The sequence below is a fragment of the Typopeltis vanoorti genome, chromosome 23 (genome assembly GCF_054136105.1).
Source record: "Typopeltis vanoorti isolate ZY-2024b chromosome 23, IOZ_Tvanoo_1.0, whole genome shotgun sequence".
Taxonomy (NCBI): Eukaryota; Metazoa; Arthropoda; class Arachnida; order Uropygi; family Thelyphonidae; genus Typopeltis; species Typopeltis vanoorti.
Window position 1 is genome coordinate 3,229,603 of NC_143571.1, and position 17,904 is coordinate 3,247,506.

A 17,904-nucleotide genomic window follows, 5' to 3' on the forward strand; every position below is an offset into this window, starting at 1 on the left:
GGTAGCTTGCTCCACCTTTGCAAGGAGTCGCCCAGTGTTGTACCACTTTGCCCCAGTCCTGAAGATACTTTCAGGTGCAAACTTTGTTTGCTCACACTTGGATAAAGGATTAAACTAAATTTATTATTATTATTATTCGAGTTAATGATCATTCTTTCATATATATATATTATTATTATTTGACACCTCCAGAGAGTCCAAAGACTCATCGAGGGAGAGTGTACCAACAGCATCGAACAGTTGGTCCCCTTCCAACTACTAACCGCACTCAAATTTACTTAACTGAGCCATTAGTAGCAGAGGCTCTACCAATCGACTGAACTTTGCCAGCTTGGCAAAGGTTGGCAAATATATATATAGTGTTTGTTTTTATATATATTATATATATGTGTGTGTGTATATGTGTGTGTGTGTGTGTGTAGAAAGTATTTTACCTTGGGTGTAATAAATGTTAAAGATACCAAGCTATTTTAAACCTGGTTTTACTCCATTTCCCAAGTAAGCAAATAGACAAATAAGTCAAGTTTGCGCCTGCACGTAATGCAAGTCTAGCTGACCCTGCAGGTAGTGCAAGACCAAGATAACTCATGATAAAAGTAGAATAAGCTCTGATCACTAATCTTATATTTACCCATAATGCAAAGCACATCTCCTGGAGGAGATGTATGATGCTTTGTATTAAAGGCAAGGGGCCATTACCCAGACCTGTTTCGACCTTTATTGAGGTCTCATCAGTGGGAGCTAGGCTAGAAATATCAAGATTTTAGTAATACAGAGCTTATAAGTATTTTACCAGCACAAGTTACCATAAGGTGTTTTAACCTTATTAAATAAAAATCTCAGGAGGAGATATAAATGTAGAATATATATATATATATATATATGGTGTTTATATATATATTTATACTATTTTCCTTTTTTTTTTTTTCCCCATAGAAAAATATTTTTTTGTGATGGGCGGTAGATGGCATTGGTGTAGATGTAGTTGTCGTTCATTGTAGTTGGAGTGATGTAGACAGAGAGCTATAGAGTAGGTACACTCCTCAATGAGCCATACTCACTTGCATGGCTGCTTGTTGTTAGTCAAGTCTTGTAGAAATCATCACAATCTGCATCAATCAAGACTAATTTCTTAAGAGGATTAGTTCCCTAGGTGTTTATAAGAAAGTGGCTTAGTTACTGAGTTTGATCCAGTAGGTCTCCTTTTCCTTCTCCTCTTTAGATCCAAAGTTCTACATGGTATTTCAGCATTGTAGAAGGGAATCATTCTGCTTCATTTGAGTGACTTGGAACTTATTTTTACCTCTGTGTATCATTACAAACTGACACTAGTCTCTAGGTGTTACAATTTTAATTTCCTCTTCAATTTGTTTGTTTTTTTGCTCTTTTAACTTGCCAAAACACTATCATACTAGCATCATGTTCCCAGGCAAAAAGAACTTCTGGTTAGTGATCTTCAGAGATAGGTTTTTTTAAGCAATGCAACACTGAACATTACAGCAATGTTAATATTCTGTTCTCCACAGGTATCAGAATAGGTTTTCACAAGCTTTATGGTATCTTTCTTAAAAAACACAAGAAACAATTTAATCTGAACCTCTCCCTCCAACTGCTTCATGCCACATGTTGCACTCAGTAGACTCAACAGATGAGAAATCTTGTATAGTTAATATAAGTAGAAAGCATTCATAAAGTAAGCAATGTTGTCAAAAGAAGTGGTGTTTGAAGAACTTGCTGCAAGTCAAAAACAAGTATGCTCTCATCTGGATTTTGCTTAACTGTAACTTATTTGCTCTTTTACTTTTGTATCGTCTTTCAGCTTTTCTAAAATGTGAAACTGTGTAAGGTGGAAATATTCTCTTGCTCTTCTGTATTCTAGATGCCACCTTTGCATTTTAAATTCATTACATAGGTGTCTACGTAAGGTTCCTTAAATTTGTAGCCTGTTGTGTTGAATAAGTCTCATCATAACAAGCATTTTTCACCTTGCTCTTTTTAAATTTTTTTTTATATTCTTCATGCATCTGATACTTCTCAGTGAAAGCTTTAATTTCATTGTGCTCATCTACTGGTTTGTTTTTTCCTCATATCAGATGTAGAAAAAACAGTTGGAGAATCTCTTAGTTTATGAAAAAGAACATCTATTTTCTCTCTCGTGAAACTATGCACATACATAAATGCTTTCTTGCAAGCTATTATTTTTGACATTCCTACACATATATTATAAGAAAACCTGTAATTGACATTGTGAGTTTGCTCTTCTTTCTTCCCTCATCCTTTCTTTCCAGTTATTTTTCTTAGATATGGTGATCCTACTGCATAATAATTCATCTTTTACATCTGTTGGTAATTTGTTAAAATCAAGAGAAATTTTATCTGAGCATCTAGTTTGTACTTTTCAGAACATTTTATTTTGCTAGCACTGATAAATTGGCTTGATTTTGCCTGGGATTAACAGACCCTTTTTGTTTAAAAAGAGCAAGTTTTTCTTCTGGTTTTCTAATTCCCTTTTTTTGCTTTTTTTTGGGGTCTGATGAAGCACTACTTGTAGAACCATATTGCTGAGATTCAGATTCTAGAGCACATCCTGTGGCCCCATCTGCATTGTCCAGTTCAGTGACATTACCTTGATGATATACATCTTTCTGTTGATTTCTTTAAATAGCTTAATTCTTTTCTTGCTGCTGTTTTCAACTTCAGGATGCCAATCAGGTTCTACAATAGAGTCATCATCATTTTCTTCATATCATCAGAATCATGCGGAGCTTGTGAATTGTCTTGTCTGGTTTAGATCTGTTTCTGACCATTAAAATTGACTGTGTAGAAGTACAGGGTGTTCGGGATAAATTTGACATATTTATAATTAATTATATTTTTCCGTAAGTTACATGTATTAACACACACTTCTCTTCATTTAAAAGTTTGGACCCTTCTTCATTCATATACAAGATGTCAGAAAGGATGGATAGCTGGAACCCACCTGAATCATGGAAGAGAATAACTTGTATCATGATGATTCGTGCCCGCCATCAAAATAAGGATATTACGACTGCTGCCCAATGCTCCCTGAATACAGTAAAAACAATCAGGCATGAACTAGAGACTTGCAATGGTGACTACGAGGATGTAGCAAGAAGAAAGATCCCTAGCAGACGATCTGATTGCGTTCGTACAGCAGAATTCCTCGCAAATCTGCAGGAACAGGTGTTGAAGAACCCTGGCATTGGAATTCGGGCTTTGTTCGTGGAGTTGCTAACTGTAGTCAAGCCCTGGATAACAAGGGTAGCCAATGGTAGGCCGTATGTATGGCAGCAGGATTCGGCCCCTTGCCACACCTCTGGGAAAAGTCAAAAATGGTTGTCTGAAAATTTCTACGACTTCACCAGTCCAAATGTTTTTGGCCTCCAAACTCCCCAGACCTTAACCCCATGGATTATTTTGTATGGGGCGCAGTTGAAAAAGACACCAATCGCACTTCCAGTAATACAAAAGCCCAGTTAATGGATAAAATTAAAACAGTTTTTGCGGCCCTTCCCAGGGAGACTGTAGCATCAGCTTGTTCGAGGTTCCGAAGCAGAATTGAAGCTGTGATCGATGCTAATGGTGGTTATTTTGAGTAAATCTTGTTGATAGTATTGTAATTAACTCTGCCTGTAATGTTTTTTTGTCAATTCATTAAATTTAATAGATACAAAGAAGATTTTCTTTTTCCTTACGAAACTGTCAAATTTATCCCGAACACCCTGTAGATACATTTGTTTCACAGCAAAATTTCACTCCATGAATGTCTGAAATATGCAATGTACAAGGGTTCCCAACTTTTAGTTTTAAAAATTCGCAAGTGGCAAAACTTAATAAATTGGGGTTTTTCCCATTCACATCATAAAAATAACAGTTGCTCAGATGACAAAAAAAGATATGTCAGCATATCAGCATCTACTATTGTACAGTTTAATGCGATGCAAAACGTGATACGTCAATACTCAATTTTGCAACCTTGAAGGTTGCAAAATTTGAGTATTGACATATCGTGTTTTGCCATCTTCATAAGTAAAACAACCTTTACATATCATATCCTGGTATGTCGGCATTCAATATTCATGGACACCACTTATACCTCCATGAATATTGACTGCTGACATGCCAAACATACCGAGTTTTGCCATCTTGTAGATCTTCTTGAGAGTAACAATAACCTATAGAAAACTCAGTTTTGAAAATTGAAAAAAAAAAAAACTTCTGCCATCTTTCTATGGATCATCATCATTATCATTTATTTATAATTTTACAATTATAAATAGATAGGGAAACCAATCAAAACAAATAAGTAGGCTGTGTACACTAAGATAGGACTTGGAGGTTGTTATGACGTGAAGGAAAACCAGGCTTCTTTGTTATATGTTAATTGACGGATCTCTGATGCAGAGAGTTAGGGGAAAACAGGGAGAATATTGCTGATGTATTTCCAATATGGAGTTCGGGGTCTGCCTCTTTTCCTTTTTCCATCTGTAGGGGGGTGTAGAGGACTAGAGCATCAAAGGGTACAGAGGGTGGATGTCTAAGTTGGTGGCCGAGCCATTTTGTTTTAGTTTCTTTGAACAGTGCTGACTAGAGGATCTTGCTTGATTTCATCTAATATAGTAGAGTTGGGAATGTGGTCTTCCTAGGAGTAATCCAGGATATTTCTTAGGCAAGTAGTTCCAAAGCTATTTATAATATTGGTTGCTGCTTTTGTTGAGATGTTCCAGGTCTGGGAGCCATACAGAAAGATAGACTGGCTGGTGCACTTGTAAAGACGAATCTTCATCTCCTTTGAGATGAGGCTCGACTTCCATACTTTATTAAGACTTCTGTGGAACTGCAGTGCTTTCTGTTTTCTTGTTTTAATGTCTGTTAAGGAATCTGAGATGTGTGATCCAAGGTATGCAAAGTCCTCTACTTCTTCAAGGTGATTATTTTGATTTATATTGATGTGCCCATCTATTTGATGTTTTAATATCTTTGTTTTTTGGGAGTTTATTTTTAGTCCAAATATCTATGGATATAATAACTAAAATAATTTGAACATTATTCCTACATTTTGCCAAAGCCAAATTGTCATCATCAGGTTTGAAATCTTTATAAAAAGCATAGACCAAAGTTTCTAAAATTCAGGCTTCAAGTTCTAAAATGCACTACTATCTAGTGAAGTGGATTTCAGGTGTCTCAACTTTAGGCTGATAGTCTGAGTTAGTTTTATACATCTAAATTTATTGAAGTCAGGAATAGTTTTTCACATCAGATGCAGAATTCAACAAAGTCTTGTATTTGCTTCTGTGAAGTAAAGTGGCCTTTTTTCCACCATATCGTGTAGTGTATTTCCAAAGCATGGTCTTCATGTCCTCAGTGGCTACTGTGATGGTACTGGATGTACTTTTCATGTTTTAGAGAGACTGTGATGGGCCAAGGGGATAATGTACCTGCTCTCCAACCAATAGGCTGTAGGTGCAAATCCAATTGTGTGCATGGATTTTGTGAATGAAATTCAGTTTAGGTGTCAAATGAATTTCATCACACAGTATAAAACCCACCACTCTGTTTATTGGAAGCCTGAAGTGGCTTGAAAAAAATACTATCTAAGTCCTGGAATTTTGTCTAGAGTTTTTGGATTATCTGACCTTTAACTTGCATACAGTACTAATATTATTTGTACTATAGTTTTTTTTTTAACCTTGAGTGGGGATTTGCATTAAAAATTAAAAAAAAAACCTTCATAGTAATAAATACAAGTATGAAAGACTCTTTCTTGAACCTGCAAATGCTTTGAAAATTTTTCCCATCTTAATAAATTTATTATGATGCATAAAACTGCCTTACATCTCTGAAACATTCATACTCACCAAGTGGTAGTGGTGCATTTAATTACCATTTTCTGTATTTTGCCAATTTGACTTCCACAAAATATAGAAAATAGTAATTAATTATTATAGTAATTATATCATCTATAATTATTGTCTCCTTCCTAAAAGTACTAGTACAATAGCTGTCCACTTGATGTGAAGCCACCTATCATGACATCATGACACGCTGACTATGATTTTTTTTTTTTTTTTTTGAGGCATTCCAAATGATAAATCACAGTAATATGATTGTTCTGGTAAGTGGCATTACATTAAGTAGACAATATAATAACTCAAATAATTGAATTACTATTTTCTTTATTTTATGCAAATTTTTTTTTCCTTCTAGTTAAATTGAGTGAAATTTGATAACACAAAACAGATATATACTTGGGAGTAGATAAAAGCACTAAATTCACAAGGCGTCATACCATAAAATAAATAATAAACAGGAATGTGCACTATGTGTATTTTTCATGTCCACCAAATTTTGACAAACTTTTTTTACATATTTATGTAATAGTTGGAGATTTGTTTTTCTTTCCAATTAGTCAGAGAGAAAGAACAAATTTTCAGTTTTTTGTCTAGTCTCCTGCAGTATATCAAGATATTTCAGATAGTACCAAAGTAGGGGGAAAAAGTGTAATAAAACATACAATGCCACATGTTGCACATTAAATGCTTATTTATACATTTTGAGTGCAACCTCTTTGATTGAGGATGTCATGTGCAACAGGTGACATTGAATGTTTTATCACACTTTTTTTTCCACTTTGATAAAAAAAAAAAAAAATCTCCTCCTTCTTCTGCAGCTTTCCCACTTAAGTAGGGTCGCTGTTCTCAGTGAGTCCACATCCTGTCTTGGGCTGTAACTACATCCAAGTTCTTCATTCTCAAGTCTTTCTCCACCAGCTCCCTCCATCTCTTCTTTGGCTGCCCACGCTTCCTCCTCCTCTGCACATCCATCTGAATGACCTTTCTTCCCACATACTCGTCCTCCCTCCTCATCACATGACCAAACCATTTCAACCTTGCCTCCTGTATCTTTGCTCCTAAGTTCATGACCTTCACCATTCCCCTTACATAGTCATTTCGCAGACAATCCTTTCTAGTCACACCGCATATCCACCTAAGCATTCTCATCTTCACTACCTCCATCCAGCTGATGTTATTTTTCCTCAGAGCCATAGTTTCCCTTACATCATAGCTGGTCTCACTACTGTCCTGTAGATTTTGCCTTTTAGATTGATTGGCACCCTATTATCTCATAGCACTCCAGCTGTCTCTCTCGCTCCAGTTCCTTCATTCTGCTTGTAACCTGCATCCCACTTCCTTCTCAGCCTCTCCATCCTCTTTCACTGTTGAACCTAAGTATCTAAAGTCCCTCACCTTCCTGATGACATTTCCTTCCAGCTCCAGATCTGTCTCTGGCTGCCATCCACTTTGCAACACATATACTCCATCTTACTTCTGCTCAGTCTCATACGTCTTTCTTCCAGTACTTGCCTCCACTTTTCCAGTTTAGCTGGCACTTCTTCTCTTGATTCTGCACACATCACGATGTCATCCACTTACAACAGTGTCCAATGCGTGTCTTCTCTCACCACCTCCATCACCACTTCCATCACAATATTAAACAGGAGTGGACTTGATGCAAGCCAACTGTCACTTGAAAACTTTCTGTCTCTCTCCCAGGCAGGTCCGAACTCTTGTCTTCACATTTCTGTACATCTCCAGCACCAACCTAACATATTTCTCCGGTATCTTCTTCTCCCTCAGACACCTCCAGACTTCTTGCCTTGGCACTCTATCGTATGCTTTCTCCATATCAATAAACACCAGATGTAGATCCCGTTGTTTCTATTGAAATTTTTCCATCATCTGCCGTAACTCAAAGATAGCATCTGTCATCAATCGACCAGGCATGAAGCCAAATTGCTCCTTTGCAATCTCCTCCTCCTTCCTCAGTCTTCCATCAAGAACCCTTTTTAGGATTTTCATTGTGTGGGACATCAACTTTATGCACAAGACTGTAAGAATTACAGAATAATAGAATTACTTTCCCTCCACTCCTCAGGTATATTTTCCTGTTGGCAAACTTTTATGAACAGGTCCCACAGCAGATCAATTCCCTCTTCCTCCAGTGCCTTCCATACCTCCACTGGGATCCTGTTAGGGTCCACAGATTTTCTATTCTTCATCCTCTTTATGGATGAAGAATAGAAAATTCTTCTTTATGGCCTCCTTAACTTCCACTCTACTGATGTTCTGCACCATCCCCCTCATAAGACTGCCCATCTTCTCTGTGAGTCCTCGCATTTTCCTCATTGAAAAACCCTTCAAAGTATATTCTCAATCTGTTTCTTATATCCACATCCCTCCTTAATACTCTTCCTCCAGAGTCTTTGATCTGCCTCAGATGTAAGATGTCCTTTGATGCCTTAATTCTACATTTTGCCAATTGATAAATTTTTCTCTGTCCTTCCATTGTTTCTAATTGATCATCAAGATCTTGATATGCCATGGCCTTCGCCTGTGCAACAACTCTCTTGGCTTCTTGCTTTCTCTCTCTGCACTCCTCTGTGTTTGCTTCCACTCTTCACTCGTTCCCACTTCTGCTGTGCCTTCCTCTTATCAAGCACCTCAATTGCACAGCTCAGAATTGCTTTTGAATTATGTCTCCATCAATCTTGTACACTTTCTAGTCCATCCAAAATCCTCTCTAACACACTCTCCCTAAAATGGTTCCCTCACACTATTCTTTTAAGCTAAACTACTTAATTGTCCTTATCCCATGGCTCCCAAATTCTTATCTTTGACCTTATTTTAAATAGAATTACTTTGATCAAGTGGTGCAGCCAGTGTTTTGCTGCACCACTTGATCTGTTGGGATTACCTTACAATTTGTTACTTCCTTAAGATGTTTTCTTCTAGTCAAAATGTAGTCAATCTGTGAAATGTTATTACCACTTCTAAATGTTATTACCACTTCTAAATGTTATCAAATGTTCTTCCTTCTTGCAGAAAAATGAATTCGCAATTGCCAGATCAAACGCTACTGCAAAGTCCACAATTCTCTCTCCTTCCTGGTTCATCATTCCTACTCCATAGTCACTACACACCCTTTCACAGTCCTTATTCTGTCTTCCTATGTGTCCGTTCAAGTCTCCTCTGGCAATCATCATCTTGTTTTCTTCCAGTTCCCTCATTTCTGCATTTAGTACGTTCCAGAACTCATCTTTCTCTTCTGCTGTACAGCCAACTTGTGGGGCGTATACACATAAGACAACCACTTACTCTTCTCCAAGATCCAGTTTCATTCAAATGATCCTGTTGTTCCTCCTACCCACTTCCAGTACTTTTTCTTCATTCTGCCACACACACCACACCACTGACACTATTTCTTCTCTCTTTCGCTCCAGAGTAGAACAATTTATACCCATCTTCCAGTTCCTTTGTCTTTTTCCCCTTCTACTTTGTCTCCTGCACACATAAAATGTCCAACTTCCTCTTCTTCATCATGTCTGCCACCTCTCTTCCCCTACCAGTCATGCTATCAACATTTAACGTTCCCACTCACAGCATTCTCTCCACCCACTGGGCGTGCTTCTTTAACTGCATCCACCCTTGATGCAGTAGCCCTTGTCCACTTCTCACAGCTGTAGGGCGATGTAGCTGTGCATCACCTAAAAAAAAAATGAAATAAGAAAATATAAGTGCACATCTTCACGAGTTATTTCTACCAACTAACACATTTCCTATTCTTTTTCACATCTGTCCTACAAACAGTTTTAGTAATTTCCTAATGAACCTTCATGCACAAAACTCTATGGAGTTTTGTGCATGAAGTGATTAATCTAAGGGAGGAAATTTTACTAAACCACTGAAGTTGTTTAGACAGATGAGAAAAAAGAATAGAAATGTGTTGGCAAAAATCGTGTGAAGATATGCACCATATTTTCGGATTTGAAGAAAGAAGATTTAAGTTGAAGATCCAAATTTAAAGCAGGTTCTAGGTGATTTATGTGTTTTAAGAATAGAATTAGGATCAAACCAACTACAACACATGGGGAAGCAGAATTAGCTGATAAAATTGCAGCCAACAATTTTTTAAAAAAATTTGAAGAAGTTTGCACATGAAATGTGACCAGGCTACTTGTATATAGAGGCTGATGACTTTACATTAACTGCCTTAGTATACCATGATAAGAAGCACTTTTCCATTCTTTGGTCTGCCACATAGCCTTTGGCCTGCTCAGCTAATTTCTTCTCAGAATCTGATTTTGCCTTCCAAACCATGCTGATCACCTTTCTGGCTGAGTCTTTTACTAACCATGAGCTTACTTTTCACCTTTCTCCTTATATTCATTTATTACTTACTAATAAATTAATTTTGCTAATACTTTCTTTTATTATAAAATCCCATGTTAAATTTATCTTATTGTGTTTTACATGTATAGAGTGTGGGCCACTTAGTGATGATGATGATATCCAGCAAGAAGTCTCTTCTACATCCAATCACAACATTTATCTTTCATCTTCTGAAGTCACCAGTCCAACATCTTCCACAGCATCTTCAGCAACATCTGGAAGTAATTTTTCCATTCTTCCTACAGTTTCTGTTGCAATGGCAGCATCTTCAGGTAGGTATATTTAATTTTTATGATTACCAGAAAACCTTTATGTATTGTATTTTTTAATATTTATAATATTGTAGTTTATAGCAGTGCTTTCCAAACTTATGGATGCCAAGCCCCCTTTGGAAAAATTAAAATATTTCATGGCCTCCATCGGAAAAAAAATCGTAATACAGACATATATTATTATGTTTGATGTTTTAAAGATACTTGTGACATAAAGACTGAATAATATATGCACGTAAACACAAGAAAGATATTTAATTAACCAAATATTTCGGTTAATTGCCACTGAAGATGATCTGGAAATAGCAGATCATCTTCAGTGGCACTACAAGAACAGTTTAAAAAAAAAAAAATACAAGGTGGAATACTAAGAATAGATCATTTAAAAATAGAACAAGCTGCGTGATGTTATATCACTAAGTATTAAAGGGAATATTTTTAAGCTGAGACATGATTGAAATAAAGATATTAATTATTAAAATTAAATAACATAAAATTAATATGAATTAATGAGTTATCCTGATTAGACTTTCCCAGATTTTTTATATAGATATGCAGTCATTCCGATTGAGGTTAGGACAATGGAGTAAGGCCTCTACGCTTTCTTTGAATAAATGTTCAAATTTATAACGAGATCTATGTAAGAGGCGAGTTTTTGACCAAAGGATGCTGTGGTTAGTTTCAATCCCGTGCTGAGCAAATCCAGATTTTTCAGGTTTGTTGTGATGAATGGAGGATTGATGTTCTTGGATTCCTTTTTAGAACGTCCAGTTTGTCCAAAATAGGAGAGATCACAGTTGCAGGGATGATAAACTCCAGGAAGAGATATAGTTGAGCGTTTGTCTTTAGGAGAAGAAAAATGGGAAGATAATTTGTTAATAGGTGAATATGTAGCTGTTAACTCATATTTCTTCAGAATTCTTGGAATAGGTTCTGAAATCCCGGAGATGTAAGGAATTGGAACTCGACGTATTGAATCTTCATTGTTTTGTGGTGGATTATAAGAATCGAGAAGATGTTGAGTACTCTTTTCGGAAAAGCCATTGAGTTTCATGTGTTGTTGGATAGTAGAAAGTTCTTTCTGTAGAAAATTAGAAGTAGAACAATTAGTTTTGACTCTTCTGATTAGACATTTTATGATTCATGTTTTTTGACAAGGATGATGGGCTGATTCTTTAAGAATATAACGACCTGTGAATGTTGGTTTCCTGTAAACTGTAGTTGTAAGACTATTTGAAGGTGACCAGATGACGAGAACATCTAAAAAAGATAACTGGTTGTTTTCTTCCGTTTCCATAGTAAACTTTATACGATGATGTAAGGAATTAATACTGTTTAAAAAAGAAGGTAAGGAGTCTTTGTTGTGTGGCTATACAGTAAAGATGTCATCTATATATCTTACCCCAAAGGATGGTTGAGGGAAAATAGATGAGAAGAGGGCTTTTTCTAGATGTTCTAAATAAAAGTTGGCTAAAGCAGGAGAGAGAAGACTTCCCATGGCCTTTCCTTCTACTTGGCTGTAAAATTTGTTTTGACATAAGAAATATCCAGAGTGTATTACAAAATCGAATAGTTTTATAATGTCTTCTGGAAAGATGTCAGCAAGTAATTTTAAAGTCTCCTTGAGAGGTATATTTGTATATAAAGATTCTATATCAAATCTCACCATAAGATCTGTAGGTTGCAATGAGACATTTTTTAATTTTTCTAAGAAATCTGAGGAGTTTTTTAGAAAAGAACTAGAGTTGCCTATGTGAGATTTCGATAATTTAGCTAGATATTTGGCTATACGGAGAATCAATACGATCTACTATTGGACGAAGACGAAAGTCAATCTTATGTATTTTAGGAAGACCATAAAATCTAGGAGGTCTTGCAAAATGAGTTTTAAGTCTTTCAATTGTGTCTCTATCTAAACTGATGACTTCATCTAAGAGAGAATTTAATTTCTTTTGGTTGGATTATAATCAAGTTCTTGATATGTGGAGCGATCTCGAAGTAAAAGTGAAAGTTTTCTTCTGTAATTTGCTGAGTCCATAACTACTGTTGCTTTCCCCTTGTTAGCTTTGGTGATAATGAGGTGATTGTTTTTTCTCAAGGACTGTAAAGATTTCATTTCAGAAAGAGGTATGTTGGAAGGAGGAAGTTTGGCCTTAAGTTGATAAGAAGCGACTTCTAGGTGAAGAGCATTAGCTTTATCACTAGTTAGATGACTGAGATTCCATTCAATGTTAACTAGCAAATCTAGATATGGTATCTTATTAGGAACAAGAAAAAAATCGTGTCCTTTTGACAGGATGAGGGTTTCGCTATCAGTTAGAGGATTGTGGCTAAACGTTCTACTTAACGAGCATATAATAAACTACGTCAACATCTAAACCAAAAATATGAAGCTCTTTCATCTAAACAATTCAAGCCCTTCAAAACTCCAGATAATTGGATTGTCAATATATCCGGACGTCCTCTAACTGATAGCCAAACCCTCATCCTGTCAAAAGGACATGATTTTTCTATTGTTCCTAATAAATACCATATCTAGTGTTTCTAAATAGCAGAGTAGGAAATGATTGTGAGACATACAAAAATATTTTGGGAAAATTTGGAGAAAAGAGCAAAGCTAATAATAATGGCAAATATCTGTTGGATTTCTGCTCAGGACATGGACTGGTTATTACTAACACCATGTTCCAACATAAAAATGTGCACAAATTCACATGGAGAGAAGAGGCTAGGAATAAGAAAAGTCTCATTGACTATGTTATTGTTGATAGTGATGTTTTCTCTCTGGTGCAGGACACCAGAGTGTACAGAGGATTTGAAATTGGAAGTGATCACTATTTAGTCTTGAGCAGGATAAAATTGAATTTCATATTGAAAAAAATAACATGTAAGAAAGTTTTAAAGCGAATAAAAGTTGAGCAGCTCTCAGATGTGAACTGTAGGCTAAAATACACAAAGATTATTGAAGAAAAAATGAAAGAGTTTGAGAACAGGAATCAAACCTTGGAGATTCAGTGGCAAACTCTGAAGAAAACATTGATTGATTCTGCCAGAGAGGCATGTGGTGAGGTTATCTGTAAGGATAAAAAAATCAGAACTCCATGGTGGACACAGGAAGTTAAAGAGGCAGTGAAGGAAAAGAAGAAAGCATACCAAAAGTTCCTGTCAAATAAGTCAGCTTGTGCTCTTAGAGAATATAGAGACAAATGCAAAAATGCTAAACACTGTGTAAAACTAGCTAAACAAAAGTCATGGGAGGACTTTGGCAAGAATATAGAAAATAAATATCAAGAAGGTGGCAAAATATTCTGGAGGTTGTTGAAGAAGCTTAAGAATGGAGGAAAGAGTGCTGTAAAAGGAATTAGAGATGATAAAGGTGATATGAAAACGGGAGAAAAAGATTATGTTGAATTTTTTCTTGACAATTATTCATAAGACTATTACACTTTTTTATAAAATCTTTATCAAGTAGCTTTATTTTTATCCTCCTACATGTTTCGCCAATCTGTTTCTATTGGCATCCTCAGGGAATACAAATCAGTAAGCACAAAATGAAGGTTACAGACTAGGTTATAACCGATGGTTCTAAATCATACAAAAATTGGTATTGTGCGTGACAATGTGCGTGTCTCGTTAACGTGATTTATTCGTGATGACTCATGACGTTATTGTTATGAAAGTTCATTTCTTTGATGTTTAATGATCTGACAAAAGTTTTCCAAATTTCTGGTAAAATTAGACCTTGATTCTTGTTTAGGTTTTCAGTTTTACGGGCGACTGTAGCTGCTTCTTTAAAGGTTCTTGAATGGTAGTTATCTTCTATGTATGGCATAAGGCTCTTATCCCACTCAATGTGATGGTTAGTAGAGGCAAAGTGGCATGAAAGGCCTGAAATGTCTTGTCTGTTATTTCTGACATATCCTATGTGTTCTTTCTTTCTCGTTTCGAAGCTTCTAGATGTCTGACCTACGTAACTAATACCACATGAGCAAGGAATATTATATACTCCAGAGTATTTGTAGAATGGGTGAGGATCTTTCGGTGATCTTAAAAATTTCCGAATAGTATTGATTGGTTTGAATGCCACTCTGATCTTGTATGGTTTTAAAAGGTTAGCTAATTTTTTGGAAAGGTTGTTGACAAAAGGAATTGTAATTGTACTGATGTATTGGACGTCATCACGTTGTCGATGTGGTATATCAGTAAATAGAATCTTGTTATAGAGTCTTTTAGGGTAACCATTTAAAGAAAGTTCTCTGGATATTGTGGTTAATTCCGTTAGTAGGTCATCCTTGTCTGTCGTATACTGTATAGCTCTTTTCTTGAGACTATGGATAATGCTAAGTTTCTGAGCTATGTGATGAGCTGAGTTGAAATGGAGGTAACGTCCAGTATTTGTAGGTTTTCTGTATACAGATAGGTTGATACTATTATTGGATTGTTTCTTTATTAAAATGTCAAGGAATGGCAGTTTTTTTTCTTCTAACCATCACATTGAGTGGGATAAGAGCCTTATGCCATACATAGAAGATAACTACCATTCAAGAACCTTTAAAGAAGCAGCTACAGTCGCCCGTAAAACTGAAAACCTAAACAAGAATCAAGGTCTAATTTTACCAGAAATTTGGAAAACTTTTGTCAGATCATTAAACATCAAAGAAATGAACTTTCATAACAATTACGTCATGAGTCATCACGAATAAATCACGTTAACGAGACACGCACATTGTCACGCACAATACCAATTTTTGTATGATTTAGAACCATCGGTTATAACCTAGTCTGTAACCTTCATTTTGTGCTTACTGATTTGTATTCCCTGAGGACGCCAATAGAAACAGATTGGCGAAACATGTAGGAGGATAAAAATAAAGCTACTTGATAAAGATTTTATAAAAAAGTGTAATAGTCTTAGGGAGAAAAAGATATTCTTGAAGTATGGAGTAATTACTTTGAAAAACTGCTAAATGAAACAAGCAGTGATGATAGCACAGTGGTAAAAAACACTGACCAGGCATGCAGTCAGAAATACATATCCATACTAGAAGTAGAAAAAGCCATCAAAGGCTTGAAATGTGGAAAGGCAGCAGGAGTAGATGATATTCGACCAGAAATGCTGAAGTATGGTGGTATAAGAGTCTTACAGTGGCTGCACTGCATAGTTCAGAAAGCCTGGACAGAGGGACGAATTCCCGATGACTGGAGTAGAGCTCTCATAGTACCCATATATAAAAAGGGAAATAAAACCGAATGTGAGAATTACAGAGGTATTTCCCTACTGAGTGTTCCTGGCAAGATCTATGCAAGTATACTTGAGAAACGGTTGAGAAGAATTGTGGAAGAAAAGCTTGGTGAAGAACAAGCTGGATTCAGGCCAAATAGAGGCTGTCAGGATCAGATCTTCACTTTACGACAAATAGTTGAGAAAGCATGGGAATATAACAAAGATCTGTATTTAAGTTTTGTCGATCTGGAAAAGGCATATGACAAGGTGCTAAGAGAGAAGCTATTCAATACGCTGCGGTTATATGGTGTCAGTGGGGCATTATATCAAGCAATACTTAGTCTTTATTTGAATTGTAAGTCAGCAGTTAGAAATGAAGGAAGTACAGGAAGATGGTTTAATGTTAAATCTGGTGTGAGACAAGGATGTACATTATCCCCTCTGTTATTCATTATCTATATGGATCACATTATGAAGGAAAGTGGTATTAAACATGATATCAAAATTGGAGATGTTAATGTCAGCTCTTTGCTTTATGCGGATGATGTTATACTTCTAAATAAATCCGCTACAAGTCTGCAAGATTCTCTGACTAAATTGAATAGCTGTTGTAATAGATATGGTATGAAGGTCAGCAATAAAAAGACAAAGACAATGAAAATAGGCAGAATCATTGAAAATGTCAACTGTGTTGTGAATGGAGAACCTGTGGAACAAGTAAAACATTTCAGCTATTTAGGCACGATTTTTACTGAAGATGGTAAATTAAATATAGAAATAGACAACAGAATAAGCAAAGCTGGTATGGTGGGAAGTCAATTGAATAAATTCATATGGAATAAGAGAGAAATTAGTCGGAACACTAAATTAGCTGTGTACAAGACAGTGTTCAAACCAGTATTAACTTATGGATCTGAGAGCTGGGTCAGAAGTAAAACACTTGACCAAAGACTAGAGACCACAGATATGAGAGTCCTGAGAAAGATTATAGGCGTGAACAGATGGCATCAATGGCAATATCATATTAAAAACGAGGATATTAGGAAAGAACTTGACATTGTCAGCATCCAGGAATTCGTTAGCAGAGCTAATCTCAGGTGGTATGGAATAGAATGGGTGAAGAAAGATTAGCAAAACAAGTCTCTGCCAGGTTGGCAGCAAAACGACGTAGAGGAAGACCAAGATATAGGTGGATTGATACGGTACAAAGTGCTTTAGACGATAGAAATATAAGATCTGATAATGTTGGAGTCTTGACAAGTAACAGACTGATTTGGAGGAAAATTGTAGATAGGAAATTAATAATGATGTAATTTTTTCATGTAGTACTATCATATCCTGTACACCCCTTGAGGGTACATGGCAGGAGTTTGATGATGATGATGACTGTTTCTAGTTAACATTGAACGGAATCTCAGTCATCTAACTAGTGATGAAGCTAATGCTCTTTGCCTAGAAGTCGCTTTTTCTCTACTTAAGACCAAACTTCCTCCTTCCAACATATCTCTTTCTGAAATGAAATCTTTACAGTCCTTGAGAAAAAACAATCACCTCATTATCACCAAAGCTAACAAGGGGAAACCAACAGTAGTTGTGAACTCAGCAAATTACAGAAGAAAACTTTCTCTTTTACTTCGAGATCACTTCACATATCAAGAACTTGATTATAATCCTACCAACAGAAATGCAACCTAAAGAAATTAAATTCTCTCTTAGATGAAGTCATCAGTTTAGATAGAGACACAATTGAAAGACTTGAAACTCATTTTGCAAGACCTCCTAGATTTTATGGTCTTCCTAAAATACATAAGATTGACTTTCCTCTTCGTCCAGTAATAGATCGTATTGATTCTCCTACTTACCGTATAGCCAAATATCTAGCTAAATTATTGAAATTTCACATAGGCAACTCTAGTTCCTTTCTAAAAAACTCCTCAGATTTCTTAGAAAAATTAAAAAATGTCTCATTACAACCTACAGATCTTATGGTGAGCTTTGATATAGAATCTTTATATACAAATGTACCTCTCAAGGAGATTTTAAAATTACTTGCTGACATCTTATCAGAAGATATTATAAAACCATTCGATTTCGTAATACACTCTGGATATTTCTTATGTCAAAACAAATTTTACAGCCAAGTAGAAGAAACGGCCAT

The 17,904-nt window shown here is 36.0% G+C and overlaps 1 protein-coding gene across 1 annotated transcript in view; it reads left to right on the forward strand.

Annotated features, from left to right (window-relative positions):
• The window catches only part of LOC150093575 (uncharacterized), a gene marked incomplete at its 3' end in the record, with an annotated part of 193,752 nt that overhangs the window by 133,164 nt on the left and 42,684 nt on the right, over positions 1-17,904 (forward strand). The window contains exon 6 of the mRNA XM_090413224.1: positions 10,340-10,522. Coding sequence (XP_090269350.1) covers positions 10,340-10,522 — 183 coding nt within the window. The remainder of the gene's footprint in view (positions 1-10,339; positions 10,523-17,904) is intronic.